At 52.3% G+C, this 15816-nt stretch overlaps 1 protein-coding gene and 1 long non-coding RNA gene across 3 annotated transcripts in view; one reads left to right on the top strand and one right to left on the bottom strand.

Moving 5' to 3' along the window:
- Positions 1-2956, top strand: part of LOC133496453 (uncharacterized) — a 29144-nt gene extending 26188 nt beyond the window's left edge. For both annotated transcript variants that reach the window (XR_009793786.1, XR_009793785.1), the window contains one exon: positions 1603-2956. This is a non-coding gene — a long non-coding RNA (uncharacterized LOC133496453). The remainder of the gene's footprint in view (positions 1-1602) is intronic.
- LOC133496451 (prospero homeobox protein 1-like) overlaps positions 1-15816 on the bottom strand; it is a 32013-nt gene that overhangs the window by 11580 nt on the left and 4617 nt on the right. Inside the window, exons 3-4 of the mRNA XM_061812068.1 lie at positions 12774-12881; positions 5072-5266 (exon numbers count right to left, since the gene is read on the bottom strand). Coding sequence (XP_061668052.1) covers positions 5072-5266; positions 12774-12881 — 303 coding nt within the window. The remainder of the gene's footprint in view (positions 1-5071; positions 5267-12773; positions 12882-15816) is intronic.

Genomic DNA, 15816 nt, shown 5'->3' with positions numbered 1-15816 from the left:
GTTTGAAACGCTCGCATCCTCGCCAGCCGTCCGCGACCTTTTCACCCCCGACCCGCCGAGGTCAAACCTTGGTCAAAGACGCACGCCCCCTTTCCGCGTCCTTATGCGGCCACCCCCGCCCCCCGCCCCCAGGTCGGCTCCTTTCACGAGGGAAACGGAAAAGCCGAGGATAGATAGCAGGAGCGGAGAAAACGGCCCTCGGAACAAATGGAGTGAAGAGGGAGGAACGGGGCGAAGCCCACAATGCCGGACCGGGGCGCGGCGCAGCGCACGGACGGACAAGCGGCGTCTGCATCTTGCTAGGTCTTCCCGTCATTTAACCCCGCCCGCGGAATACACAAAACGTTGGCTTTCAAAACTCGCTTTAAAATTGATCATTAGACGATTATTCGACAGAACTACATTTGCTCCCCAAAAAGTTTGAGACGTTGGAATTTCAGGATGCACGAAAGCTAGACTTCGCCCTTTCTTTGCTCTCTGCTCACCACGCATACCACAACCCGCATTGAGCCGTTCTAGCAGTTTCGTAAAGTCCGTATGACTTGAAATTTTTGGGGTTTTTAATGCCTGGAATGCTTCACAGCTCGCAACAAATAATAAAAAACTCAGTTCATGCATCCTAATATTATCATTTTTCATAATATCGTGAGATACATGAGTGTTGCACCTGTTTTGTTTTGTTTTTTGCCTGTTTTTTGTTTGTTTTACTCTGCTGTCAGGATAGCTGAATCCTTTTTTTAAACCCATAAAAATTTTCAAGGACGTCGACGTGTGTGCCTTTCTGTGACTCTTCCAGTCGCTCCGAATCTGCTGGAAGCTCATCGGCCAGCCCCGCTACTGCGCTAGTATCTCCTAAAACAAAGTCATTTATTCCGTTGACGTTTCATTTGTGCTGCCCCAGGAAAGGCGAGCAGGTCGTTCTGCATTTTCTTGCGTCACAGTCGACTGAAAAGCAGCGCCAGAACCCGACCGCCGTTGTGTTCGTCACCGGCTGCGTCGGCGGGACCGAAGCGTATCCGCGGGTGGACAAAAGGGGATGCTGGGAAACTCAAAACTTGGCCGTGTGTCACCACTCGCGCCGATATCGCCCTCGCAGAGATCAGAGTGACTTCGTCTTTTAAATGTTCCTGCGCACGCATACCAGTCGCGAAACTTGGCCTGCTCCATCCGATGGAAATTTGAGAGTTTCCCAGAGCCGTCATAAAACTGTCTTTTTATCTGCGCCCCCACCCCACCCGTCCTCGCCATTACACACACACACACACACACTCGTGTCTCGTGAAAGATGATGTGTGTTGTCGTCGGGGGTTCAAACACACGTGGTACAAAAAGAAAAAGGGACGCTCGGCGAGAGTTTTCACTCGACATGAAAGCGCCGGCCGCTCAAAGTCAAGGCTTTTTCGGCCGCACTTTGATGGCGGCGGACGTCGTCAATGCGAAAGCGCAGAAGAAAGGGAAGAAGGGAGGAGGGGGGGGGGTCACGCTTGGCGGAGAAAAGAGCGAAAACGGGTAATTAACGGCCAACTCTTTTAATTACCAGCTAGTGTTCATTGTGCCAGAAGGAATGTGACAATTATGCTGCCATTAAAACTTTCCTAATAGGAGGAGGAGAAGGCGAGGCAGGGGGAAGACATGCGAGAGGAGGATGAAAGAATGAAAGGAGAGCGGCGACGGACGGACGGACGGACGGGAGGAAGGAAGAGGACGGATGGAGCGAGCGAGGGAGGGATATGAAAGGAAACGAGGAAACAATCGCCACAAAAGAGGAGCCGGGAGGGAAGATGGGGAGCGGAATCGGCCAGCACAGTGACAGAGCAGATTAGCATCAAACCAGAAAGGCCGCGGACGTGTGTGTGTGTGTGTGTGTGTCGCCCGAACAGAGGACATATTCATTCCAAAGACGCCACCAAGGTGGACGGAACTTTGATGATGCGCAATCTGGCAAAGGGAAACTTCGCTGCGTGTGTGTGTGTGTGTGTGTGCAGAAGCCGCCGCCGCCGCCGCTGCTGCTGCTGAATTTGCGTGGGCTCCCGTTTCAAGTGCGGCGCAGGCGGCCAGGTAGGGGAGGAACAGCGCGAGGAGGAGGAGGAGGAGGAGGACGAGGAGAAAGGGAAGAGAGAGAGAGAGGGAAAAAAAAGGGGGCCTTGGGGGCATCCTCATCCACACATGCAGTCATCGCCATCCATCTCCACATTTCCTCTGTGACTCACGCGCAAAAACACACTTAAGAGCGTAAGACGAAAGGAACATCCTAACAAACTTGCACCGACGTATATGACACACACGTGAGTCCCACACACACACACACACACAAAAACCCACGCTCCATCCAACACTTGTGGTGGTGCACGCACACACGCACACAAACAACGCCCCCGCGCACAACAAAAGGCCACACAAACATTGCGAGTTTCTCTTCTGTGCTGTTGGAATTTGCATGGCTGAGCAAATTTCTCCTCACGTTGGCCTCTAATCAGCTCCTGTATCTCCCAGACAGCCTGCATAAAAGCCTTCATATGCAAACCCCCCACCACCCAAAAGAAGAATTATTCACCTGTCCTGGCAGCCTTCTTCTTGCAAATGTTCACATTTATGTATGCAAATGCAAAAAGCCGTTCGTTCGCCCACCGCCGGCCGGTTTTCGCATTTTCTCCGCGCTCTGGCAATTCAGCCAACGCCTCAAGAGTGGCGCGCTCGTGCCAGCGACATTTACGATGAAGTCTGGTGTGTAAACACACTTTGAAACTTTGACAAAGTTGTTTAAGGCCGGATTTGCACGGCTCGGTTGAAGCGATGTCATTCCGATTGTTTGCTCTCACAACACAACAGCCAAGAGAGGGAATAAAACAAGGAATCGAACATCTTCGACGTCGACTCTGATACAAGCTGCCACTTGGAACTGGGGCCCCCGCACACTCACCCGTGGGTTCACCCATTTGTTCTTTCTTTCCCATTTTGCCCCACGTTTAAAAAAAAAAAAAAATATATATATATATATATATTCCATTTTTTTTCTCCTTGTTTTTAATATAATTGACGGGTTACACGTGACGGCAGGTTCTTGTAATGGGAATTTGCAAAGCATCAGCAGAAAAGCACAGCCATGATGTACTGTAGATACTTGTGAAAATGTACATTTCATGAGTCACCCTGTACATCGCCGCTCTGGGAAATTTGAATCACGAAAACGTCCGGAGGAAGAATGGCCGAAATTGAGCTTTTTTGGGGCCAATTTCGGGACTTGTACTTCGACCAACTCCCAGCGGCGAACGCAGCCGCCAAAGACCGACTGCAATTTTAAAAATGTTTTTTTTGTTTGTTTTTTTGCCTTGACCCTGTTTTGCGGACACGGCATCCGAGTTCGATGTCCATGTCGACAACCGGCCACGAATCATCATCACTAAAATGAGCGCCGGTGCCTTTAATTATCATTCCGGAACGGCGGATGAATGAATGTTTGCGCTAATTTCCAACGGACTTATTGAGACGTCATATGAAAGTGCTTCTGCCAGCGCAAGCCTTTCAAAAGCCTCCCTTCAGAGGACTGAAGATGGATGCGGGAAAGTGTTTGTGTGTGTTGCCCCAGTGGACAAATAACGCATACAGAGAAACAGACGGGTGGGGGGAGGGGGGGGGTTAAAAAAAAAAAAAAGCGGGAGTGAAGCACTTCAAGTGTGAGCTGTGCAAAACTCCCACTGCTCGCAAGGGCACTTCTATCCAGTACGTCATCTCTCGCTTTACCCCCACACCCCCCCCCCCCCCAAAAAAAAAAAAAACGCCTCCACTCTCCCCTGACTCCCTGCCTTCGACGTGCTTTCTTTTGTCTCTCAGCTCTCACCCTCCGTACCCTATCTATCCATCTCCCCCCCCCCCCCCTCCTCGCTAAAACAGTGGGATGCTTAACCTTGATAGCGTAGCAGTGACACACACGCGCATCCACAAGGGAGAAATGCTTTGCCAGCAAGCTCGGTTCGGTCCAAGAGACGGACGGACGGACGGCCGTACTCTTCGAGGTGAACGGGACACTGCCGGGAAATGCGGCAACAACAAAACGGTCACGCGGGGCGCCGAGGAGAGCGCCCGGCTGCGGCAAAAACACTTCCTGATGTTCAGCCCGCGTCGAGAGGGCAAACGGACAACCGAGGTGGCCGGGAAGAAACACACAAAAAAACGGCGAAGCGCAGGCCGGAACAAAACCACCAAAAGGTGAAGTTAGCCATCGAGGCGTTGTCGTAAAAGCGGAAGATGCGGCAGACGCGCCGGAGCCAAATGAGCACCGGGAAGCGGCGAGCGTCTCCAACGCACCAAAGGTCGTGAAACAAAAGATGAGGAAGAGGCGCGACAATCTACTCACTCAACTTTTCTTCCTCATTTGAGTTTCATGCGCTCGGTGGCAAAACATCGCAGCCGGCCAAGCGCCACCGCGAGCTTCCTCGCCATAAGATCCGCGTCGACACAATTGTGCTTCAAATACTTACTTCACTTAAGGCTTATTTCAATCAACACCAAAATGGCTGTAAATTCACTTGGATGTAATAGTTCTAATAATCACAATAATAATTCAAATTTTATCGACCTCGCTCCGTCTCAGATCAACAAACGTCGCGAGAGTTGCCCAGGAAAGAGTGGCGCCTTCCCGTTCAAGATAATTATGCTTCCAAGTGTGTCACTGCGTGGAATCAAATCAATTTATGTAATATAATAATGAAAATAAATTTATAGATGAAGAGCTCTTTTCAGAAACGCGATGAATCTTTTCAGTCCAGCCAATTCTCTAATCATTATTGAAGTTTATAGAATCGTTACACATCAAATGTCATTTTTGTTCAATCGTAAAAAGTAACATCACAAAACTTTGAGGTTTTTGATGATATATTGACACACGAGAGTAAAAGTCTGCACTCCATCTGAACTTTTCCCCGAGACATATTACATGTAATTGATGTCAAAATGCTTTGTTTTTGTGGACTTCCTGTCCAGAAGCTGGCCAACACAATTCATCAGCTGAAGGTGCAATTCTGCCACCTTCCTTCCAGCCTCGGCGCTTCTGGACTGAGACTGCAGTTCTTACCTCAAAGTCGTTGGCCTTGTTGTAGTGCATGTTGAGGGCTCTGAAGAGCTCGCAGTCGCGGCTCACGCTCAGGTCCTCCACGCCGGCGGCGCCGTCGTTGATGGCCTGCCGGGCGAACTTCTCCATCTGGATGTAGTAGAACTCCCGGAAGTTGCTGAACCACTTGATGAGCTGGGAGGTGATGCAGCGGTTGAACTGGAAGACAAGGGCCGGGGACACTTACAATTGTGTTTTTTTTTTTTTTCTTGGTGTACGAGAGCCTTGACCTCAGTCCGTCAAAGGTGGAAGTCTCCCGTGAGCATTTCAGCTTGACTCCAGGACGAGGAACTTTCAGAAGAGCCTCTCTGAGTTATGGGCTAATCCATTTATCGGGGCGAAAAGAAGATCCTGCACCAGCGGTAGTACTTTGAAGTGGTCCGGGAACCTGGCACTCTACAACTTTTGGTTCTGACAACGGTCAAGACCAAGTCCCGAATGTTCGGGAAACCTGCATTTCTTCCCCCCTGACGCTTAATACTTTGTTTTACGACAACGTTTGGGACAATTAGTATGTTCCGACTGTGTCGGAAGAGCCTGGGAAAGGCTCCCAAGAGCACTGACCTCGACCCCTTCAGACAAGTTCGACAGGAACTGGACCCAAATTGGAGCACAGCACACAAATGGATGAACGGATGGAGGGCAGCAAATCCAAAGTATCCCACGGGTGGGGTACAAGTAAACTTGACTACTACACCTTGGACTCGACCCCTTGCAGCACTAAAGAAGGAAAAAAAAAAAGGTCCTGGAATTCTGGTTGGAAACGCTGCTTGAGTTCCCCCTGAACCGACTCCATCGGAACACTTTGGTGAACGGCTGAAAGAAGACTTTCCGGAGGTCCAGGAATGCGGGCTGGATGCTCCAGTGCTAGATTGATCTGAACCTCCTACTTACAGGGAGCAAGAACTTCACGTTCCTGGAACTTAAGTCGGAATACGTACAGTTGCTCCCCCTGAATCGTGTAATTCTTCATTTTGGACAATTAATCTTGGAAAAGTCGTACCAATTTGGGAAAAAGCTCTGACCTCGGACCCATTGCTCACCTTTGGGATCAAGTACAACGATGATTTCAACATAGATACGAATTCAACCCCACCGAAGCCCCGAGAAAGTCTTTCCAGAACATCGATTGGGTCAGCGGGGAACCTCCCGGGTGAAAAATGACCACGTGTGCCAATCGTTTGCTTGCACGTTATCTGCGTCTGGTGGAGGCCCGTCGTGTCTCGGCCGGATTTGGAGGTAAAACGACAAGACGTGCGGGGATGAAAGCAGTTCCTCATCAGGAAGTTCGAGAGCTGAGTTGCCAGAAGAAAAATGGCAGCCGAGAATAGAGACATTAAGTGAGACGGCGAGACAAGAGAGACGTCTTCCCCGCTGGGAGCCGGCAACCTAACCCCCCCCTCCCCCCCTCGGCCCCCCCCCCTGTCATAACTGGAAGAGTGAAGGGAGAGGCGAGTGGCGAGGCGGCGGCGGCGGCTGGGTTTGGTCCGCAAACGCATAATTGAGCAGAAAAACGATTAAGTCATCATCTGAAGCGCCCCGGCCCGCGGCGGGTGGGGGGGCTCAAACAAGTACTTAACCCCGTTCACCAATTACACCCCGATTCTCCTCCCCTCTCCTCACCTCCCGGGCAGGAAGAAAGGAGAAGAAAAAGAGCAGAAGGGGGGGGGGGGGGGCGAGAGAAAGGGGCCCGGACGATAAGCCGCCGCGAAGACTGCGGCTATCCGATCCGTGCCGCTCGGCTGGATTCAATAGGGCGAAGTAAAACCTATTAAGAGCCTCAGCGGGTCCCCGGGCCTTTTTTCTGCCAGTGAAAACGAGCCAGACGCTAGCGAGGGGCTCCGGGCGCCCTGACGTGCTGCGGACCCTTTTTGCCAACCGTCAACCAGCGCAACGACGTAGGAACCATTTGTGACAATTTTTCCCACTACGTCAAATTTTTGTCCGATTCCATTTGTGTCGCCATGCCAGTCTGATCTGCCCGGGACGCTCACGACCAGCGGCGGCGCCGGCCAATCGGATTTCAAATTCATCCTCACTGGGAGGCGTTGGGGGGGGGGGGGGGGGCGGCTAGCCGGACCGCGACAATGCTAGCTTAGCTGGTTAGCGCAACATTTGTTGAGCTAGTAAAACGCGACTGTCGCCATCTGTCACGGGGGTGCCCTGGAGCGGTCGCCAGCCAATCGCAGAGGTTAGGGTCGACCAACCCCGGAGAAAAGCCACCCAGGCACGGGGAGGACCCGCAAACTGGGATTCGAACCCCGTTCCTCAGAACTGTGAAGCCCTCAAAACATTCAACCGCATCGAAAACTGATTCACGCGTCATCCGATTTTTCAAAATCGCGTCGCACTCGTGTCGAAGCGGCAATTCCAGCCACGCTCGTTTTGACATTTTGGGGAAACCTTATTGTCGCGTGAGCTCGTAAGAGAAATAGTGACGCTGAGCTACTCCAGAGGACGGCGCAGTCGCGCGCCGTCGCATTGCAGCTTTGCGTCGTATTTCTGCTTGGGATAATTGCGACGCGGCGGCGTGAGGACGACGACGAAGGCCTCAGGTAGCGAACGCGCGTCTGAAAGCTTCGCAGGCATCATCTGCTCGCGCACGAGCGAGCCTCGCCGCCCCTCTGTGCCCTTTTTGGCGTGCTGCGAGGAGAAGAATGAATTGGGGGGGGGGGGGGTTGACGCAAGAGGGACAAAAACGGCGAGCGGACCGCAGGCTGGCTGGGGGGGGTTGAGCGGTTTTGACATGGAGATTAGGGCCGCGGCTATTGTTCCCCGACACGCAGACGCGCACACAAACGTGCACACGCTCCTCATGATAGCGACATTGTCCTGTGGGGGGGGTCTACGGGGGGCAAAGACGAAGAAGTCAGGAAAGGCTGGAATCATCGGCGGGTGACATCACGGCCCAATAAGTCCGCTCGACATTGTTTTGGGGGGTTCGGGAGGGTGCGTGTGCGTCTACCCTAAAGTGCGTGGTGAGCATAAACTGGGAAATGAAGTGGGGGGGGGGGGGCGCGAACGGGCGCAGGTCAGCGCTGTCGGACAATGGCGTTGGGACGGGCGGCGGCGGAGCCGGCGGGGGGGTCGGAACGTGAGCAGTCAGCAGGTCGGGGTCGTGACACGGACGCGCCAAACAAACAAACCACTGACACTTCCAAATATTCGCTGCTTAGCCTCGTTTTCTACCAAGCAACTAGCCAAAGCCGCCAGGGGGGCCGGCGACATCTTTGGACCCAAACGTGGAAAAAGTTTGTGAAAATGTGACTCATCGTAATGCGGAATGGAGTCTCGAAATATTACACAAGCTGGGCGTCGTGTAGTAATATTGCGATATTAGCTCTTAAATGTTTTTCCCCCTTCGGTTTTGGTATTCGTGGTCTTATTCTTCTCGTTTCCTTGTTTTTTTTTCTTCAGCTTCACTTTCTTACGCCCGTATCCTGACATTTAAAGAGGCAAAATGAAAATTCTTTTAGATTGATGCGCAGTACGGTAATTGCACTTAGTTTAGGTCTTCAAAATCAAGTTTTATCGCATTGTTATCTATCAAGGCGCTATTTTTCTTTATTAAAAACAAGTAACAAGAAATGCTGCTTTTCTCTGGGGGGGGGGGCTGGAACGGATTAATGCTATTTTCATTGATTTCAATGGGACAAGTTTATTTGACATGCAAGACAAACAAATTACAAGGAATTCGAGTTAGCATTGTATGTACAATGAAATACGATCATCTTTTGGAATTGGACCACATTTTGGGTAAAAAACTAAAACTACGTGCAGCACCTGTTTTGATTTTTGTTGATTTATTTTTGAAATAACACTTTGGCCAAAAGAAGCGCCCTCGACGTTTAGATAGACAAAAAGAAAAACAAAGAACAACAAATCGAGCAAAAGTTACAGAAGGGTTTCTTCTTTAGGAACATTTGGCTGTATATATTCGCACCTTCAACCCCGTTGGATGAATCAGATTTGCCGTTTTCAGGAAACTTAAGACAAAGCGCTAATTGTAAACACAACGAGCAAAGTTCCTTATTGCATCTCTCCGAGAAGGAAACGTTGAATATGGATATTGCACCAGAACGCGGCGCTCCCCCCTGCGAGGGAAGGCCGGGATCAGATTTAGCGACGGGCTAAAGCGGCGTCTTGTTCGTGAATTACGGCCAGCGGCGGGTTTTCGAAGCGGCTCGCTTTGAAGATTGGAGTCGGCCAAACGGCGGCCATCGCTCACGGCGGAGACCTTTGGTGTCGGCGCGAGGCGGCTGAGTGACGGATAGACGTGTCACTTGATTGCGGAGACAGCGCAGGCGGAAATGTAGCCGAGTGTGACACCCCCCCCCCCCCCCCCCCGGGCCCCCCGCCCTCACCCTGTGCAAAACAGCCATCATAAAGCAAGCAGGTAGAAATTCGGCTCGATCCGTAGACATTTGGCTCAACGCGTCCTTTCGGTATCAAGTTTGCCGAGTCCCCCTGCAGCATTCGGCGCTTTTGGTTGCCGGTGGGGGGGGGGGCATAGGAGACCCCCCCCCCCCGAATCCTCACGAATCCCCGACCTCTCCTCGCAATAGCAGCTGAGGACGAGATTGTTGGGCGCAAAAGGAGGCAACGGGCCCAAAGGAGCACATCGGCGCCTCTCCTTAATGGGACTTGGCAGGGGTCGGCCGCCGCTCACGTGAGATGCAACGCAAATGGCTCGTCGAGAGAGAGACGGCCAGAGTGTGTTTCTCACACTCGCACTCAAGAGCCTGTGAAAGGTCGCTAGCAGCGCGACGTCCGCGCACGCCGCAAAGAAAAACACGTGCGCGCAAACACGTCCACGCACTAGCTCGACTTCACATTACACAGCCAATCCGTGTTCAGCGCGGCCGGCGGCGAAACCCGGACTGGTCGCCGGCCAATCGCAGGGCACAGAAAGACAAACGGACCCTCGCCGGCACATTCACAATTTCGAGGCCCACATAAATGTAAGATAAGAATAATCCGAATAATTCAATTGCTGTCTTTGAACATACTTCACAGTTGAAACGTAACCTCGGTTTTATCAGGAACCAAGCAAAAAAGTGGTCGTTTTAACAGCGTGATATGTTTCGGGTAACCGTTGACTGAAAAAATGTCTCGGAACGTAAAAGCAACTCAACATTTGATCTTTTTCTCGTAAGCTTTCGACGCAGACCAAGTTTAAATCGATTGGAGTCTAGAATTGGAATTTCCTTTTTGACCCACATCAGACAATGCGGTGAGCCGCAAGGGGCCCGCGTGCCGAATTTTGGTTACCGTTTATTACCCGTCTTCCGTGAACGTCTCGTAACGTAACGCAGTGCAAATACTTTGTTGAATTGACATGTACGTGTACGTTGGATGATTGATAGATATTTCTGGCAATTCCCGAGCTTGCCAAAAAGAATATGATTTTACTCTTTGTTGCCCCAGTCGTGACCAACTAAAATCTGAAGAACGCCGACGGGGGGAGCCTTTAAACGGGCGTCCGTCGACGGCCTCGCTAACTTTGCTCATTCGAGCGGCGTCCCGACAATGGGCCAGAAAGCGCACACATGACCTCAGCGTGCCAAGCGACATCGAGAACAAGCAGCAGAAAGCCACAGAAGCCCGCCGGGGCCTCCCTCGCCCTCGTAAGCCCCTTCACAGTCATCGGGGCTTTCTAACGTTTCCTGTTTTCGCAAGGGGTGAATTGTGGGAGATAATCTCCGGCTGCCGATTGGCTGACTGCACACAAAAAGCCGCCTTTTGTTAGCGGCGGTGACTCCAATCCAGCCGCTGGCTTTTCTCTCTTTCTTTTCTTTCCCGTCGGCCCCGACGAGGCACGGACGCTGTGCTTCATCATCAGCGAAAAAAAAAAAAAAAAAAAATCAAATATACGACCTCGCCAGGTGGGCTGACCCTCCAGAAGTCGGTCAGGCACGGGTGACGGTGACCCTCCTGGTTTTAGCTTAAAAAAACAGACGGGAATCGTAATCGAGACATTTAGAAACCGTCGCCGACGAACGATAAGTGACGTTTTCGTGTCCGACGGTTCTGGTGGTCCTCAGTCTTCCGACGGTCCTCACGTGATCCGTTTCCACGTTCTGAACGGCGAGAAATGAGGGAGTTTGCGTCCGCCGAGGGTACTTCGTCGCGGCGGGGGCTCGTGCGGGTCCATTCCGAGTTCGGTAGACTACCGGCAAAATGAGCAACTTCCACAACTTGTGGGTGGGACTTTCTCATCTGGAAACGACTTTTTGACACTTTTAAAACGTAAGACGGCTTGCGTGAGAGTGAGCTCCAATATGTTACGAGACAACAAAATGATGTGACATTTGTTGGGATCACTCAAGTGGATGAAGAACCAAACGACGTTGAGTATATCTTGATCTAATCTCTTCATTCATCCGGCGCAATTAATCACCGCACGTGAGCCCGTTCTGGCCAATCAAAAGGCAAAGTCATCGAGCCGCCGAGATGATGATGATGATGATGATGATATTGAGCCCAAACAAAGGCCTTTAGACACGTCTCGTCAAAACATTGCGGAACGCGGCCAAAGTCACAGAAAGCCAAGTATCGGGGGGCAAGGGGGCAGATTAATAGCGGCCCCCGGGTTTGGGGACAGCCCCACTTCCCACGTTCATTAGGTCCTCGGCTGATTAGCGCAGACCTGATTAGCCTTCAAGTCTCGTTGTCTTGTCTGAGAACGGCACACTCGCAAGGATCTCGTTCGTCTAATTCCCGTACATGTCCCCAAACTTGGGACTCGGCCGCCATTGTCTCGCACCAAAAACACCAAAACAAACCAACGTGACTCATAATCCTCTTAACGATCTTGACCTTGTTTCCACGTCTGATGAGGTCGGCCGTGATCCTTCCTCCTGCCGGCCATCAAGTCACTCAAACAAAAACGCTTTAATTCTTTCATAATAATAAGTGTTGCTCCCCCCGTCGGTTTCGTTCTTGAATAGAGGGTTGGGGTGGGGGGGGGGGGGCAAACCATTTTTCCAAACGCCATTGGCAGATGCCAAACTGGCTTGGCCAAGGCGCCCTGCACCCCCCCCCTCCCCCCTTTCATCCCGAGTGCCGATGCGGCGAGTGAAAGTCACGTGACCCGCAAAGCGCGGCCGGTGGCGGCGGCATCCAAAGAGGAAGGCAGCCTGAGAGAGGGAAAAGGGGAACCTTTATCTTGTGATTTGAATAAGATGGCCTGGATCTGTCACAGTGTTTACCCGTCCGTATGGTCCGAGAGGAACGCGACCGTGCATGCTTACAGCGGCCATTGTGTTCTGCTTGTGCTTTGTTTTCTTCATTAAACTCCCAGTCGGCCTCGTCCTTGCTCAGCACACTGAACGTAGACCCGCCCCGCCCCGCCCCGCCCCGCCCCTGCCCCCTCCCACCGCCACCGACCTTCCTACCTGCTTGGATAAGCACTCCTCTGCCCCCCCCCCCCCATCTTCACCATCCCTCGTCCGACTTCCTCATCTCTCGTCTTTTGCATAAAACCGCAAGTTTGGGTTGGGGAAGGGCCCCCGTTTGGAGAATGACGGCCACGCATTGTTCACTTTAACGGAAGCCTGAACGTCATCACGAATACGACTTCCCCCTTTTCTTTTCTCAAAGCAGGTGTGTCGCTTGAACAATTTGGAAAGAGCCATACAGAGCAGTTCATCAATCGGGAACTCACCTTCACGTCTGAGAAGAACATCTTGAGCATGTTGGAGCTCGGGTAGCGGGTGTAGAAGAACATGAGCTTGGCCTTCTTCAGGTGATTCGGGGAGAGACCCTCCTGTATCTGAAAATGGCTGCCGTTAAGGACCGACAGTTTTGAGAGGGACTGTTTTAACTGATAACCTTTCCCGAACGTTACTGTAATCCTAGAATTTAACCACAAGTCCCAACTTGAACAGCATCTCTAAAGTCTTGAACCCAGATCCTAATGCTACCTGAACCCTAGCCTAGCCTTGAATGCTGACTTTAAGTGCAATTCCTGAAGTCTCGTCTTAAACCGACTTCAACCCTAACCACCGATCCTGAAGAATACCTAACTCTAATCCCTAAAGCCTCACAAAACCTTTGTTTCTGATTTACAGTGCGTGCGTGTAAATGTTCAGCTCACATATCCCCCTTTTTACCTCCATGTGATCGATTGGTGGAGGTAAGCTGAGCTGCATCGGGTGCTGTGTGAATTTTTGTCACACGCGGGACAACTTTCCAAACGGAGCCTAAATGACAGGTTTCGTCTCGTTGAGAGTCTTGCTCAAGACCGTGGCGCGCCGAGTTCAAAATTTGCTTGCAATTAGCATTGTCTGCATGGAACGTGGCGCTGTCACGGCTAATAAAACGCCGTCCGGCCCTACAGCTGATGCTTTTTTACATAAGGAGCCTCATTTCACAGTCAAAGCAAGCCAGCGCCTTTTGCCTTCTCCCTGTGCTAACCTCCACCCTAAAAGAGGAAGAAGGGCCGGAGGGGGGGGGGGGGGTGGGGGGGGAGGAGGCCATTTGCATATCACAGACAAAGACAGCAGTTAACGCCAGCGACGGGCAAGAAAGCCTAATGGCTTGGCGACAACACGCGCCAAGCCTGAATATGATGGCCCGATGTCGGCCGCCTCAACGACGTGACCGACAAGATTCGAGCGGATCGCCCGGCTAGCCGCCCAAAACCTAGCGAGCCTCCACCGAAGGTTCTCCTTGGTGGGCCAACCGGACTGAAGAGCAAACAGAAGATGGAGATGGTTTTGTTTGGGCCCTCAATTCCAGGGTTAAAATTACAACCCCCCAGAACCACCCTGCCACTGCCAAAGCCTTGGAGGAGGAGGAGAAATGAGGCGCCGACGCTTTGGACCGAGCCAAGCGCGAGGGGACTGAACACATCTGCGCCACTGAAGGGCCCGAGCCATTTCCGCGGTGAATCAAGGAAGGTCCGTACAACGCGTCGGATCGCGTCCATCCGGAGGAAGGATCAGGCCGCAGAAAGGGGGGCGCCCGTTTTGAACAAGAATGGGAAGCAAGTACAAATTTGGGCTTCGCGTTCTCATGAAGATGTACGCCGGCGCCGACAAAGTACACCGATTATTTACGATCGGTGCGGGTCGCCGGCGATCGTTAAACTCAGTCAAGTGTCCAGATGTAGCAGTAACTATGGCGAGGGAAGAAGGCATCAGCTGCTAGATTGGATTGCCCTTGGCCTCGGGGTTACACGGCCGAGCCAGCAAACGCAGAAGCAGCCCGCTTTGGCTCCTTAAAAGATCCTGCCTACTTTGTCTGAAAGGGAGCACTGGTCTTGGGGGGGGGGGACACACACACACACACACACTGGCAGCCTGGTGTTACTCCATCAGGCCCGGCCAAAAGAGCAGCACTTCAATCCCCGCACCGCACCATCTGCTCCGAGGGAAGGGGTGGGGGGGGGGGGGGACACAATGGATCCTCAGACACAGAGGCGCAGCTCTTTTTCAATCAGGCAAGGTGGGACGCCGTCGGGGGGGGGGGATATCCATCTCAACGCTTTCGCTTCAAATCAATTTGAATAACGCCTTTTATTGGACGGTTGTCCGTTTTTCTCGCGGTTTCCGTTTTTCCCACGTTGAGACGGAAGCGCCGCAGCCGTCGAGCGTCCGCCATTAAGAAAAAGCCTCGCGTCTCCCGATGAGACGTTCTCACGTCCAATTCGCTCACAGCTTGCAAATGTAATTGTGATTGGACTTCGGGGTGGCGTGCGGCGCTATTATTTTGCCATGATGGCGCACTCGCACCAGCTGGCTTCGGCGGTTCGCGGGGACGCAACCCCGACGAGAAATGACTGCTCCCCCAATACTTCCCGTAGCCCGCAGTCACGAGAGCAAAATAGCCGCTTCGCTCCCCGATTCCAGGTGTACGGACAAGAATATTCCGAGCTGGACGGCGGACAAACGAGCGCAAAGCGATCGGGGGCCATCTGCTCGGCGGCGAACTCCGACGCGCCGCTCCGAAATGTCCGACAAGCTGTCGCTGACGTCTGAGGCTCGGAAAGGAGTTCAAAGCGATTCGTAAATTGGGGCCAAACGATAACGCGGGGATACACAAAACACTTCGAGTGCGCTCATCAATGATTAAAAAAAGGTGCAGATCGCTCAGCCGCCGAAGAGCCAGAATGCGTAAAAAGCCACCGCGAGCGCAGGCGGCATCTGGCCTTTGTGCTCCTTGTTTGATTGTTTTCCGCTTCCTCCTGGTTACTGTACACCTCCCTCTCTCTCTCTTTCTCTTTCTCTCTCTCTCATCCCTCCATCGGGAGCCGGCAGAAAAGCAAAAGGATTATGGATCTCGGGAAAGCGTTCAGCCTTAGGTCAGAAGACAAGACAAGGCGAGGTAATGAAAGATAAACAGCTCGCCGCAAACACCTGTTAACGTCCGCTTCAAAAAGAAAAGACGGGGAGGGGAGGGGAGGGGAGGGAAAACAAACACAAAAAAAGAAGTATTTGGCTGCCAAGCAACAGCCGAAGGGCCCCCGGGCTGTTGACAGATCTTTATGAAATGGAAAAAAAAAAAAAAGAAGAAGAGAAATGACGCTGATTGTGGGCTTTTCGCAGCACCGGCGGACGACGGGAGGAACGCGGGAGAAAACTCGAGCAATCTTGAAGACGCATCTCGGGGCGAACCTCCGGGGACTGGCGGAAAAAGGCAACAACGAGGCCTCCCTCGAATAAACACGTCGAGGACGGACGCTAACGACCTGAAGCTTTCCGAGG

The sequence above is a fragment of the Syngnathoides biaculeatus genome, chromosome 23, assembly GCF_019802595.1.
Source record: "Syngnathoides biaculeatus isolate LvHL_M chromosome 23, ASM1980259v1, whole genome shotgun sequence".
NCBI lineage: Eukaryota > Metazoa > Chordata > Actinopteri > Syngnathiformes > Syngnathidae > Syngnathoides > Syngnathoides biaculeatus.
Note: the sequence above shows the minus strand (reverse complement) of the source record. Positions and strands in the feature narration are given on the sequence as shown.